This window comes from Cyprinus carpio, chromosome A23 (assembly GCF_018340385.1).
Source record: "Cyprinus carpio isolate SPL01 chromosome A23, ASM1834038v1, whole genome shotgun sequence".
In the NCBI taxonomy this organism is placed as follows: domain Eukaryota; kingdom Metazoa; phylum Chordata; class Actinopteri; order Cypriniformes; family Cyprinidae; genus Cyprinus; species Cyprinus carpio.
In genome coordinates this window covers 21,941,892-21,957,686 of record NC_056594.1, presented here as the reverse complement: position 1 = coordinate 21,957,686, position 15,795 = coordinate 21,941,892, and the positions used below count along the sequence as shown (strand labels likewise).

The following is a 15,795-nucleotide window of genomic DNA, read 5'->3' as shown; positions in this document are numbered from 1 at the left end:
CGTCATCAATAGACCATGACCGCTGTTGCTAACGTCATCAAGTGACCATGAACGCTGTTGCTAACGTCATCAAGTGACCATGAACGCTGTTGCTAACGTCATCAAGCAACCATGAACGCTGTTGCTAACGTCATCAATAGACCATGACCGCTGTTGCTAACGTCATCAATAGACCATGACCGCTGTTGCTAACGTCATCAAGCGACCATGAACGCTGTTGCTAACGTCATCAATAGACCATGAACGCTGTTGCTAACGTCATCAATAGACCATGACCGCTGTTGCTAACGTCATCAAGCAACCATGAACGCTGTTGCTAACGTCATCAAGCGACCATGAACGCTGTTGCTAACGTCATCAATAGACCATGACCGCTTTTGCTAACGTCATCATAGACCATGACCGCTGTTGCTAATGTCATCAATAGACCATGACCGCTGTTGCTAACGTCATCAATAGACCATGAACGCTGTTGCTAACGTCATCAAGCGACCATGAACGCTGTTGCTAACGTCATCAATAGACCATGACCGCTGTTGCTAACGTCATCAATAGACCATGACCGCTGTTGCTAATGTCATCAATAGACCATGACCGCTGTTGCTAACGTCATCAATAGACCATGACCGCTGTTGCTAACCGTCATCAAGCAACCATGAACCCTGTTGCTAACGTCATCAATAGACCATGACCGCTGTTGCTAACGTCATCAAGTGAGCCATGAACGCTGTTGCTAACCTCATCAAGTGACCATGAACGCTGTTGCTAACATCATCAAGCAACCATGAACGCTGTTGCTAACGTCATCAATAGACCATGACCGCTGTTGCTAACGTCATCAAGCAACCATGAACGCTGTTGCTAACGTCATCAATAGACCATGACCGCTGTTGCTAACGTCATCAAGTGACCATGAACGCTGTTGCTAACGTCATCAAGTGACCACGAACGCTGTTGCTAACGTCATCAATAAACCATGACCGCTGTTGCTAACGTCATCAAGCGACCATGAACGCTGTTGCTAACATCATCAAGCAACCGTGAACACTGTTGCTAACATCACGCAACCATGAACGCTGTTGCTAACATCACGCAACCATGAACGCTGTTGCTAACATCACGTGACCATGAACGCTGTTGCTAACATCACGTGACCATGAACAGTTCTGCACTGTTTGCACTCACAGGGAGGATTTCCCACTCCGTGGGTCGATGTAAGTGGTGGTTCTCCGGGTGTGATCTACGAAGTAAGGGATGCCATCAACCGTAAACCGCATCTCCCAACCTTCCGGCAGTGGCTTGTCATTTAGCAAACTGCACAACACAGAAACAGAGCCATGAGCACATTTTCATAATCATCAGTTTATGAAAAAAGACCTTTAATGACTCTGGGTAATAATACAAATTCAAAAGTGCTTTATTGTTTCTCTCTGTAGGCATTTTAGAGGAAAAAGACAGCGGATCTGACCCTTGTGTGCGCGGATCCTCCCACTGCGTCGTTCTGGTGGAGTGATGAACAAAGTAAACTCTGCCATTAGAGTCCGTTCTCTTCTCTGAGAGAGAGACAGATGGAGACACCAGGAGGAAAGTAAGAAATAATGGAGTCAAGATGTGATTAAGCCTTCGCAAACTTTTACTCAGAGCTATTTTCAACATCTGAGCTATTTTTACCAGCTGGTTTACACGGTGCAACCGGTTCTCATTAGTTAAATTGGGACACTGAAGGATGTACCAGCTAATTTTAGTGCTTCTTCACAGGTACAGATAATAAGGTTACCAGAACAATAAAAAGTGCACGCTAATCCAGCACATTACAGAAGAGAGTGCAGTTTATACAGCAGTTTCTTTGGTAATGAAAGGAAAGTTTGTTGCCCTCTCTCACCCCATCCATGTGGCAGAGGTCCCAGCGGGTCGAACTCTTTATTCTGGGTAACTGAAGCCTGATCCTGCGGTTACAGAATAGCACAAAGAGAACATTATGGCTAACTGTGTGTATATGTTAAAATATGAAGATAAATGCATGCATTTCATTTCCTCACCCCGATGATGAATCTTTGGTTGAACTGCTGCATGGCTCCCTGCAGCTGACTGCGCTGGTGCTGCCACTGCTCGTAGTTTCGCACCGTCTCCATCGTGGGCCGCTGCCATGTGGTGGTTCTGCTAATGTGGTCCACAAAATACACCCGACCCATCGGGTCCACACGCCGCTCCCAGCTACGAGAGAGAAGTGAATGTGAACCAAAAATATTCATGCATTAACATTTTCTTCAGCGATATTCAAACAATACTGAATAGTATTTAAGAAATGGGCATCTAAGAAATGTGTCCGAATAAAAAAATAAAACAAAGGTGAATGCAACATTTACGGAGAATCTTTTCAATCGCTAGATATAAACTCACAATTGCAAGAAAAACGTCAGAATTGTGAGGGAAAAGTCAGAATTGCGAGATACAAACTTGCATTTGAAAAAAATAATTAAATACAAGATATAAACTCAAAATTGAGAAATATAAACTTGCAATTACGAGAAGAAAAAAAATGTCAGAATTGTGAGAGATTTACTTGCAATTGCAGAGGAAAAAGTCAGAATTACAAGATCTAAACTCACATTTCTGAGAAGAAAAGTCTGAATTGTGAGATGTAAACTTGCAATTGCAAGACAAAAAGTCCGAATTGCGAGATAAAATGTTGCAACTTCCTGTTTTATCTTTTATTCCATAGCAGAAAAAAAGCTTCCACAGAAACCAGCCTAATTACAGGCTGATTAGTAGAAATGTTATTCAATCTTGAAATTCTATAGTATTTCAGTACTAGTACACAAAAAAAGGAGATCCTTAAAAAATAACCTGCATTTTCTTAAACAAAATATCATTTTTTTTGTGCTGAAACATGACCTGGACATGTTCTTGGTTTGGTCACTTGGCAGTTGTTTTATATACTATAATTACCAGAAAAGTGAACATGAAACAGCATCTCTCTGATATATGTGACCCTGGACAACAAAACCAATTTTTTGAAGCTTTGAATAAATAATCTTTCCATTGATGTATGGTTTGTTAGGAGGACAATATTTGTCTGGGATACAACTATTTGAAAATCTGGAATCTGAGGGTGCAAAAAAATCTAAATATTGAGAAAATCATCTTTAAATTTGTCCAAATAAAGTTCTTAGCAATGCATATTACTAATAAAAAATCAAGTTTTGATATATTTACGGTAGGAAGTTTACAAAATATATTCATGGAACATGATCTTTACTTAATATCCTAACGATTTTTTGCATAAAAGAAAAATCTATAATTTTGACCCATACAATGTATTTTTGGCTATTGCTACAAATATACCCCAGAGACTTATCTTTTGTGCTCCAGGGTCATAAATGAGATGTGTTAAAATATCAAACCTTCACTAGCAGTCCAGACTCTTAAGCTGAAAAGTCTAAACTCCACCGTACTGCACTGCACTGACTCTGAGTTACGGTGGAAATCTGGTAAAAGTATGTGTCCACTATGTGTAGGGCGTGTCCAGTAATTCAGTGACAGAGGAGGGTTTCTCACCCCGCCGGCAGAGGCTCCGGTCTCTCCCACGTCGTCTTCTTTTCCACATGGTCAACATAATACAAACGGCCGTTCTGATCGACACGCTGCTCCCAGCTTCACACACACACACCAACCATATGGGCACTGATATCAACAGATGGCTGATAACATTTTTTTTTTTTCAAACAATATTTACTCAAAATTAACCAACACATTTTTTAAAAACAGAAAGCATGCATTTTCTGATTCTGGTGATTTGTAAATTGGGGAAGTGACGTACTGGGGAGGCAGAGGTCCAGTGTTGACCACGCTGGGAATCCTGCTGGGGGCGGGGACTACACTGAGGGACGTCCTTCCAGGCTGCTCCACTGTGGGGGCGGGGCTTGACTCAGAGGCTCCGCCCCCAGTGGGATTCCGAACCGGAGTGTCTGAACGGGACGAATCGCTGCCGTCAGGAAATGAGCCGGTAGAGGAAGCTGCAAAGCGGGGGAGGGAAAAAACGTCACCAGTATTTCTTCACTGCAGTACAATTTTTTTTCAATGCATGACCTTTGTTTTCATTTTTTTTTTTTTTTTTGTCAGCAAGGCTGCATTAAACTAATCAAAACTGACACTTATAGTGTTATTTTTCAAATAAACACTGTCCTTTTAAACTGTCTATTCATCTGTGAATCCTGAAATATAAAATGTACCACAGTAATGATGCTCACAAAACTATGAAGCAGCACAACTCTTTTCAACAATAATAATAATAATCAGAAATGTTTCTTGAGCAGCAAATCAGCATATTAGAATGATTTCTGAAGATCATGTGACACTGAAGACTGGAGTAATGATGCTGAAAATACAGCTGCGCATCACAGAAATAAATTACATACATAAGCTATTCACTTAGAAAACAGTGCTTTTGATTTGTAAAAATATTTCACAAAATTACTGTGTTTATTGTATTTCTGATTAAATAATTGCACTCCTGGTGAGAATTCTTTCAGAAACAGATAAAACAAAAAATAAATAAATAAATAAAATTAATTATTAAAAAAAAAAAAATAGTTTCTTTAACACTTATTTTACATCAAATACTACTAATACCATAAAAGATTCACTAAAAAAATAAATAAGTAAAAAAAATTAATTATTTAAAAAAAAAAAAAATAGTTTCTGTTAATAAGCCATAAAAGATTCACTATCAGCTGATGCTGGCCAAAAATCTACCAATACATAAGTCTGGATAATTTTGGCTTTTTTCATCCGACATATTTCATCATAAAACAGCAGAGTATTAAACACCAAATATGTCCGTGTGGCCGGTCTCACCTGGGGAAGACGTGGGTCTGTGTGGGGTCGGCGGGGGAGGTCGCGAGGGGCGCGGGGGTCTCTGGGGTCGCGACCCTCTGGATGACACCGAAGGAGAGTCCATTCCGTTCACGCGGCCGTTAGGAGCCAACGGCTGATCCTGAGCGTCTGTGACCGATGGAGAGGGATCTCTGCTTCTCCAGATAAACACAAGACATCAGACTCAGATGTGACATTCTTCAACCAATCACAGGTTCCCTTCATATCAACTTAAGAAACTGTATGTGTTAAAATGTCTTCATTTAAACTTGCACTTAATCTGAAGATACCTTCTGCTTAAGTCTTCATGAATCTCAGAATCCCCGTTTAAAGTATCTGGAAGACAATAAGATCAGTTATTTGTGGTCTTTTTATGTCAAATATTAAGTAGCACCGTTCTTCAAACTAACAGAGCGACTGACTCTTGTGGTTGGCCTCGGCCGACTGGAACGCTTCGGGATCCACCTGCAGACCGTCCAAACACACGGACAGATCCCCAATGTTGTCCGACTGATCTCTGTCTGTGCACAGCTGCAGCGTCTGCACCACCTCACAGACTGAAAGAGACACAAGCAAAGAGAGACGCTGATGAAGAAAAGAGTCTCAAAACCTCCAAACAAAAACAATCAGCATTAAAATGGCACTCAACTTCATTACAACTGCTGAAAAACAAGAGTAAATGCAGAACAATTATATATATATATATATAAATTTAAATGATAGATTTTTAAAATCTAAAATAAATTATTAAATTATTTATTTTATATATAATTTATTTATTTAAAGTATGTATATATTATAGAAATTATTTAACATAATTCATACTATACAATTAAATTAATTGATATTATATTATATAAAATAATTGTATATTTATACATTTAAATTATTGAATCATTCATTAATTATATTTATATGTGTGTTATAATTACATGATAAAAATTCATCAATTATAGAAATGTATATTGTATAATATAAAATATTTATTATTTATTTACATTAATATTAATATTAATATATTTTATTTATAATATAGTGTGAGAGCTGTCACAGCTGGTAAACATGATAACTTTTGTCATAACATGTGAAAGAGTAAATTCAGAAAAATAGATTAAACATTACTTACATAACTGCACGTATATTTTTACAATTCATTTTTGAATGATTTATTTAAAAAAAATAATTGTTATAGTTTTAATTAAAATATATCTAGATTTTATATTTTAAATTATGAAAATTAAATATAATTTAATTATAAAATACAAATTATAATAAATATATAATATACATATTTTTTTATTTAGATTTTTTTTTTTGTATGTATATTTGAAACCTTGTCTGTCCAATATCATAACTCCTGTCAGAGCTAGTAAACGTGGTATTTTTTGTATGATATGTGCGGGGAGTATTCCGATAACAAAACTATGTTTACTTTTTAAAAACCAAACAGAAGGACTCCAGTGGTCTGCTAATGTGGGCAGACTCTTTGATGTGGCTGCTGTGGTTAAAGCAGCAGAGCAGAAACACTCACTCTTCATGTCATGTGTTTTGAGCGTCTCGCTGACGTCGAGGGTGGCCACGCCTAGCAGAATGTCTGACTTCAGCGTCTGGTGACTCCAAACACGGAAGATCAGCTTGCTGAACGGAGTCACAATCCTGATGGACACACACACACACACTCAACTCAGCAAACACGCCCATTATAGAGTCTACAGTCAGTTCTGAATCATTGTTTAACAATCACTTCACGTCAGGAAGACGAAAGCAGTTTAACAGAGAATGGAGCCGCATGACATTGTGCATCAGGAACTGGTCGAGCCTGTGCAGAGTCACAAACACAGGCCTGAAATCAAGGCAAACTCACACAGTGAGCGGCTGCTTCCATTTGGGCGAGTGTGTGTTGTTGCACTTCTCCGTCTTTTTGGACTGGCCGTCCACACACACCTCCACGTACGGACTCGGGCCGAACCAGTTCTTCTTGTTGTCCTTGAGTTTGGCCGAGATCACTGCAAACAGGAAGAAGAAACGGTCAAAACAAGACCTTTGAAGGAAGTACAGGTTCAAATGTTCTTCTCTTTAAAAATTAAAATACATTGTATTGAAACTATGTTTTAAAAAATTATGTGCATTGAATAATATGCACAAATTAGCATATTATTACAAAAGTGATGTAGATTGTACAGAACATGTTTTGTTCAATTTTTTATTTTGCATTAATGTGTTACTAATTATCAATAATAATAAAAAATATTACAAAAACCCTAAAAAAAATAAAAAATATCAAAAAAAAAAAAAGTATAAAAAAATAGGGCTGAAATAAAATAAAATATTAGATGAAAAACTTAGAAAATTAGACAGGTTGCCTTTGCAACTAACTGAAATAAGTTTAAGTTATAAGTCATCAATTAAAAAATATGAAAAAATAAATAAAAGTGAAATAAATTAAACCTAAAACAAAAATGAATAAAAAAATGAAAAAGCATACAACTTACTTAAAAAAATTAAACTAAAATTAAAAAGAAAATGGAAAACATTAAATTAAAGCTAATTTAAGATATTAATAAAAATTTAAATAATATATAAATAATAAAATAAAATAACCCTGGTCTGTAGCTATCAAGAAACATGAAATATTATGTTCACCATATGAGCAAAATATCACTTCAAGACAAATTCTGTTAACGCTAAATAAATAAAATATAAATAAATAAATATTTATATTTACTTTAGATGATTTTTGGTCCAAATTGCACAATCCCACTAAACAAAATGAATGCTGTTGTTACCTATGTGTATGATCTTCTTTTTGATTTGATCCTTTTATTCTATTTTATTAGCAATAACAGAGACAGAGATGGGAACACTGGGACATGTGCACCTCGGCTTCTTTGCTGCTCCACGACACCATCAGAATTGAAATATCAGTGTTTATTAATGTGACAGAACATCAAAGTCCAGCGATCAGAGGCTTGTGGATGAGGAAGAATGTCACGTCAGATAAAATCACAGGTGGAAACATATGCAAACGTACCCGTGATCTGCAGCTGCGCTTTCATAGGGAAGCCATTAGCAGGGCCTGCTTTAGCAACACTGCAGGCCATGACACAGAGCTACACTCAGACCTGCGGCACAAAACACAAAACACACACAACACGTTAACATACTGCTGGTTTTAATAATGCACACTGAAGCGTGTTCTGGCACACGCCTGTGCATTTTCACAACATTATAGTTGCACTGCAAGAGCAACATGCACTTCTGCTTATTGATATCCAAAATAAATCTGACGATATAGATCTGATGACATGAATCTTTCAAAAATAATAATAATAAATTAGCAATAACTTCATCCTCAAAAGAGCTCATTAGACTTAGACTAAGTTTATAGCAGTGTCGAAACTTGTAAACCTACTTTTTCGACAGTAGAACGATATATAAACACTTTATTACGCAAAATCAGAATTTGCAATTTTTGAGAAATCACAGGAATTTTTCTAAGCAATATGCACAGATTAACAGCCCTAAAAAGTAACTTCAAATACATCTCAATATCTCTTAATTTCCAGGAAAATATACGGTTTGATATCTGTACGATTTTTTTTGTGTGTTATGCTCACCATTTATTTATTTAAAATTACAGTAAAATTAGTAATATTGTGAAATACTTTTACAATTTCAAAACAGCTGTTTTCTATGTGAATATATGTTAAAATATAATAGACTTATGTATTGGCAGATTCTTGGCCAGCATCACCTAAAAGTGAATCTTTTATGGCCTATTAACAGAAACTATTTTTTAAAATAATTAATGTTTTTTTTTTTTTCTTTTTTTTTTTTTTTTTGGTAAATATTATTACATATAAGTAAATTTGATGTAAAATAAGTGTTCATTTAATTTTATGAATTTTTTAACATTAAGTTGTATTACAGTGTATCATGTAAACACACTTCTGTTTCTGAAAGAATTCTCACCAGGAGTGCAATTATTTAATCAGAAATACAATAAAAACAGTAATTTTGTGAAATATTATTACAAATCAAAACAGCTGTTTTCTATGTGAATATCTGTTAAAATATAATTTATTTCTGTGATGTGCAGCTGTATTTTCAGCATCATTACTACAGTCTTCAGTGTCACATGATCTTCAGAAATCATTCTAATATGCTGATTTGCTGCTCAAGAAACATTTATGATTATTATCAGTGTTGAAAAGAGTTGTGCTGCACAATATTTTTGTGGAAACTGTGTTTCATGAAGTTTTAGGGTATTTTGATGAAAATTCAGAAGCATTTATTTGAAATAGAAATCTTTTGTAAAATTATAAATGTCTTTACTGTCACTTTTGATCGATTTTAAGTTGTTTTGCTGGAATTATTATTATTTTAAAAAGTATTAAAAAGTGTTACATATCGGTCAGCCTCAATTTTTAATATTTATATAGTATTTAATACAATATATATTTTTTATATTTAGATTTATTAACATTTAATTATTGAAGCGGATTCAAAATATTGAATGCACAAAGCAAAAAAAAAAAAAACCTGTAAAAATCTAGTTAAAAGGTTTCCAGGTAAACTAGGTCAGATTGTATGACTATGACAAGACAGTAAAATATTACGCAATTTTTCCAAGGAATGCCTGACTTATCCAGCATGACAGAGGAACTGAAACTCAGGGAAACAAATCTCAACAAGCTCACCATACTCCAAAGCAGAAAACCACAGTAAATGAAGAAACTAGAGTCCGATATCTTTCAGTTTCCCAGATTACAGACGCCGGGCTCGGTGACTTCTCCTCCAGTTACGTCACAATCAAACCGAGATCTGAATAAACTTTCACTCGAGCTGATCTTTGGGTTAATTATTCATCGCTGATCGTGTGTCCGTCCACAAAAACAGCCCCGAAGAAAAAAGCCAACGCAGACAAAGACACAAAACACCAGCTAAAGCTGTTTAAATGGCACTGTTAAGCCTCCAGGTCAGAGATTATGACAGACGTGTTCCTTCACAACCTAAACGTCTCTCAGCCAGAGAGAGAATCCGCACAGGAAAACCAAAGACGAGTCACAAGACCGGAGTTCCTGCTATTTCCTCCGCGTCGTCTTCCTCATCAGCACGTTCTGCTGTCAGTGACTACGAGTTAATCATTGAAGAGTCAAACACCCTTTCCAAACGTCAACCTGTTTGTTTGAGACACTTAACATAACAACAACTGCCCGACCAATGGCGTGAGTTTGGGGGCGGGGCTATATGTCAGAGGGAGGGAGTGTTTGTGGCGATAAAACAAACAAAAGATCCCACAGAAAACCCCAAGACGTTTTATATCACTGACTGGTATATCAGAGAGATTAACCACCTAGCAACCACTCAGAACACCCTAGCAACGCTTATAATCCAATAACTTTTCATTACAAAAGAGTACTGCTGAAGTACAGTGATGGTGATATCTGGGATATTTCATTTTATAACCAAATCCACTAACAATTATTTTGGTAATCGATTAATCTGTCGGTTATTTACTTGATTAATCGGGTGAGCTTGGCAAATATTACTTCTATACATAAGGTCTCTGTCTTCCACTACACCTAACGTGTGTTTAGTCCATAGAAACGTATATGTAAGCTGAATGAAATGAAACACTGTAAGCTGAAATAATACTATAGTGACACCATTGTTTAGTGAAGAAGAAGTTGAAAAGGTGTTTGGTAATGACTGTGTATTTGCATGATATTCCAAGATAATTTAAATAATACCACAATATAACCATGATAGTCATTTACTATGGTACTTTTGTGTCCCTACACTTATAAGAGTGCATTTTATATTTGTGCTATTAGTGCTAATCACATCCAAAATAATAAAAGTTTGTGTTTATACAATATATGCGTGTGTACTTTGCATATTAAGTATATATATATATATTAGGGCTGTCAAATGATTAATCGCGATTAATCACATCCAAAATAAAAGTTTTGTTTACATAATATATGTATGTGTACAGGGTATATTTAATTATGTATATATAAATACACACACATAAATGATATATTTAGAAAAATATTTACATGTATATACATTTATATATTTATATTCTTATATTTTATATTATATATAAAAAGATATTTAATATATAAACATAACATATTCTTCTTAAATATGTATGCATGTGTGTGTATTTATATATACATAATAAATGTATACAGTATACACACATATATTATGTAAACAAAACTTTTATTTTGGATGTGATTAATCGTGATTATCACATTTGACAGCCCTAATAGTATATATATATATAGTATATATATATATATATATATATATATATATATATATCACACACACACACACACACACACACATATACACACATATATAATACATACCATACATATATACATACATATATATAACCAGTATACATATACATACCATATATATATACCACATACATATATCTACATATATACACATATACATATATACATACATATATACAACATATACACATATGTGTACATATATATATATATATATATATATATATATATATATATATATATATATTTTTACATGTATATTCATATATAATTTCTATTATACATAAATATAAATATTTTATCTATAAACAAAAAAATTTTCTTGAATATATACATGCATGTTAGTGTGTGTATTTATATATACATAAAAAATATACACAGAACAAACGCATATTATGTAAACAAAAACTTATTTACTTATATTTTGGATGCGATTAATCGCGATTAATCGTTTGGCCGCGCTATTTTATATGTAACCATAGTAGTACAACACCATGGTATTCTCGGAAAAACCATGGCCATTTTAATAACATGGTATTATATCAATATAACATAATATTACCATTCTGTTTTCGATTATAGTTGTGGCTAATAACAAAACTCCAATAACGTTAACTATTTTATTTTTTTACCGCGGTATTTTTGGTAACGTTGTTGGACTAAATGTCGATGGAGATCAGTCGAGCAGCTTCAGGACGAACCTGTTTAGCTCGGAAATATTCAAATCATCAAATCAGCTGAAACCAAAACCAACAAAAAACAAACTCAGGCTGAACATCTGACATGACAGAATTAACACGCCACATGTGTTCATACGCGACCAGCAGACGATAGACGCTCAGAAACGTCTTCAGGCGCATGTTATCGATTCCAAATGACAATTCTGAGCTATTTACGTGAGAGTGAAATAATCAAAGTGATCGGTCGAGCTGTCAGTACGACATACATACATAAGCGGTGAACTCCAGCGCGCGCTCTCGATCAGCTGTTCCTCTCTTACCCGAATCTATCGGTGGGTCAGATGCGAGACGTGGAGCCGAACCGAATCCGTCTTCAGACAGTTTATTAGACGATCCTTACCGAGCGACTCCGGCTCAGATCAGGAGTGAACTTCCGCCATCTTCACGGCAACACGTCATCAAAGACGCCGCTCTGAACTCAACGCTTCCACTCGAGCCGAAGACCGTTTGAATCGCGTTTAGTCGTTATTCCAGCAGAGGGCGCCGTGTGGCCCAGAGATATACGCCCCTGTAGTTCCTGATGCGTCCAGTAGGGGGAGGAGACCGCTCTAGCCGCTCGGAAAACGTCATTAATAACCGTACCAATCCATGGTTTACACTTGCATACTTAAAAAAGGGCAACTTGCATACTTAAAAAATTTCAGTTTAGTTTTTTTTTGTGTGAATTTAAATATAAACATTACATTAAGGTATCAGATGATCCGCACTACGAATTAAAATATCTGTAAATATTCACTGTTGGTCTACATACAACTGAATTAGTGTTTTTGAAAAAAAATAAATATATACATTGACATTACTTATTTAATTAGTGAATAAAAAAAAATTAAAAAAATCCCCCTTTTTGGATCCAATGGACAATGTAATGGTACATGATCTACTGTAGCCTAATTATATTCACTGTAGGTTTTCATATATACAGGAGATGGAGTTATATATATGTTGTTGTGAATTTATATATAAAGATACATTCAGATATTAACCACACTTAGCCCATCATATGGACCATCCGTTAAATATTTAATATTGATTTATGCTTTAGTATTCACTATTGGTTGTCATACAGCAACATAAACAGTGTCCTATAAAAGCATTTTTATAAAGACATACACAATTCATGCTTTTCTAAAATTCTAAAGGCCATTTAGCCATCTGAGAAGAAAGAGACAACTTTTTTTGTGTGTGTACAACAATTTTATTTATTAAACACCATTTATTAAAAATGTGGTACTAGGGTGACTGCCGTTGATGGACTCTTAATTGTTGTTTGTTAATTGTTAAATGCAGTCATATTATAGCCACGCTGGACAGGGAGGGGCTGAATGACAAAATAACCTTATTTATGCCATGAATACTCGATTCTTATTGGCTGGCAGGTGTTGATTAAATTCGATTAAACTGCAGAGGTAGTTCCAGGTCAGTTTAATCCACTGATCTATAATATAGAAATCTAAATTGTCTTTTAGGTGGAAGGCATCGCTGAAATTTCTCTTTATTTTGAATTCAGAGAACTGATGTATCTGAAGAACTATTGTAGCTTAATAACTTTTTATTATAATTAATTCATGCAAACGTGAATTCAAAGCTCCAGCAAGCCAGCAGATAAATCATCGAATAGAATATTTAGCAGTTTGTCACACTTTAATTCTTGTAATTAAGTACATTTCACATTATAATCACTTGTCTTGATACTAGTAATCTATAACACATATTTTATTAAAACCTTATGAATAGTAGGCCTATAAATAGTTTAAAAAGAACATAATTCTAAATGAGTTATGAGTTGTTTATTAGTTTTTATAATATAGATTTATGTTGTAAAAAATATTAAATTAAATGTCTAATACTTATAGGGGAGAGTGGGGCAAGATTAACCATTTTTTATTAATGTGGTTCTCAAGATAAGGGAAAATGACGCAGAAGTAATGAAAGTATCTATTCTATCCAATTCTATCCTAATTAAAGTATTCCTATCATTTTAAATTATCACAATGTATCTGCCTTCTTATCAAAAAGTGTATGTCTTAAAATATGTTTGCCCCGGGTTTGAGTCGAGTCAGTGGGTAAAACTAATTTAATAATTTCCTCTTACAAACAGTCATATTTCTTTTCATAAAGTTAACTTTAACAACATAAAACCAACCAAATGAGGACTAAAGGGTCAATATTTAATTGTTTGCATCTCTGAAACAATATGTTGAACACCAAAGTTGTAGCCTTCCTAAAAACAGACTAAACAGAGAGTTTGCTGGCCATTAGTGACTACAGGTGGAAATATATATCTGTTTGTAATGTGAAAATCATTTTCTGGTTCTTATCAGAGAAGGATTTGGTGCACTTGTACACTGTCCCTATCAAATAAACTACAAATAATATGTATATGATAAACTAAACCAGTAACATCACATTAAAACATCAGAAAATAACCGTCATTTTTATCGTTCCGGTCAAATATTGCAGTGCAAATATTATTAACATTCTTTAATATGTGAATGCTGGCGAATGAACATGGCATAAGCGGGATAATCAATGGTTAGCTGTGCATTAAATGATTTGATGTGCTTCGCGGAGCCAACCATCCTCATAATTCATATACTACATTGTTGAGTAGCTACATAGTGTGTAAGTAAGCCTACATAGTGTATAAGTTGCATAGTGGATAGTGCATCATTTGGGGACGCAGCTGGTGATATGTTCACGCTACCAGCTAATGCTGTTACAGCATATTAAAGTTTTAGCCAAAACAAAAACTTTAATACATTATCAATGATAATAACAGTCAAACAACCCTGTTGAAAAAAAACAGCATATGCTGGTTAGGTATGTTTTGACGCTGAGATGCTGGTTTAAACCAGCAAAGGACCGGCTTAAACCAGCAAAGGACCGGCTTAAACCAGCAAAGGACCGGCTTAAACCAGCAAAGGACCGGCTTAAACCAGCAAAGGACAGGCTTAAACCAGCAAAGGACCGGCATAAACCAGCAAAGGACCAGCTTAAACCAGCAGAGGATCGGCTTAAACCAGCAGAGGATCGGCTTAAACCAGCAAAGGACCGGCTTAAACCAGCAGAGGACCAGCTTAAACCAGCAGAGGATCAGCTTAAACCAGCAAAGGACCAGCTTAAACCAGCAAAGGACAGGCTTTAACCAGCAAAGGACCGGCATAAACCAGCAAAGGACCAGCTTAAACCAGCAGAGGATCGGCTTAAACCAGCAGAGGATCGGCTTAAACCAGCAAAGGACCGGCTTAAACCAGCAGAGGACCAGCTTAAACCAGCAAAGGATCGGCTTAAACCAGCAAAGGACCGGCTTAAACCAGCAAAGGACCAGCTTAAACCAGCAAAGGACCAGCTGCTGATATGTTCACGCTACCAGCTAATGCTGTTACAGCATATTAAAGTTTTAGCCAAAACGAAAACTTAAACCAGCAGAGGATCGGCTTAAACCAGCAGAGGATCGGCTTAAACCACCAAAATAAAACATCAAACCACCAAAATAAACCAGCAGAGGAGAAGCATAAACCAGCAGAGGACCAGCATAAACCAGCAGAGGACCAGCATAAACCAGCAGAGGAGAAGCATAAACCAGCAGAGGACCAGCTTAAACCAGCAAAGGACCAGCTTAAAAACCAGCAAAGGATCAGTTTAAACCAGCAGAGGACCAGCTTAAACCAGCAAAGGACCGGCAACTTAGGGAAGTTGTGGCCTAATGGTTAGAGAGTCGGACTCCCAATCGAATAGGTTGTGAGTTCGAGTCTCGGGCCGGCAGGAATTGTTGGTGGGGGGAGTGCTTGTACAGTTCTCTCTCCACCTTCAATACCATGACTTAGGTGCCCTTGAGCAAGGCATCGAACCCCCAACTG

The 15,795-nt window shown here is 35.8% G+C and overlaps 1 protein-coding gene across 5 annotated transcripts in view; it reads right to left on the bottom strand.

Moving 5' to 3' along the window:
• The window catches only part of LOC109106940 (E3 ubiquitin-protein ligase Itchy-like), a 28,196-nt gene extending 15,835 nt beyond the window's left edge, over positions 1-12,361 (bottom strand). Inside the window, exons 1-13 of one of the 5 annotated variants that reach the window (XM_042713606.1) lie at positions 12,146-12,361; positions 7,907-7,997; positions 6,740-6,881; positions 6,407-6,531; positions 5,298-5,432; positions 5,166-5,211; positions 4,858-5,033; positions 3,821-4,016; positions 3,559-3,654; positions 2,040-2,214; positions 1,883-1,946; positions 1,469-1,553; positions 1,186-1,314 (exon numbers count right to left, since the gene is read on the bottom strand). In XM_042713606.1, the coding sequence (XP_042569540.1) occupies positions 1,186-1,314; positions 1,469-1,553; positions 1,883-1,946; positions 2,040-2,214; positions 3,559-3,654; positions 3,821-4,016; positions 4,858-5,033; positions 5,166-5,211; positions 5,298-5,432; positions 6,407-6,531; positions 6,740-6,881; positions 7,907-7,976 (1,439 nt within the window). In that variant the 5' untranslated portion in view covers positions 7,977-7,997; positions 12,146-12,361. Of the gene's footprint in view, positions 1-1,185; positions 1,315-1,468; positions 1,554-1,882; positions 1,947-2,039; positions 2,215-3,558; positions 3,655-3,820; positions 4,017-4,857; positions 5,034-5,165; positions 5,212-5,297; positions 5,433-6,406; positions 6,532-6,739; positions 6,882-7,906; positions 7,998-9,575; positions 10,064-12,145 lie in introns of those variants that run through there. The other 4 variants (XM_042713604.1, XM_042713609.1, XM_042713608.1 and 1 more) reach the window with 4 other exon arrangements.
• Positions 12,362-15,795: the final 3,434 nt, after the last annotated feature.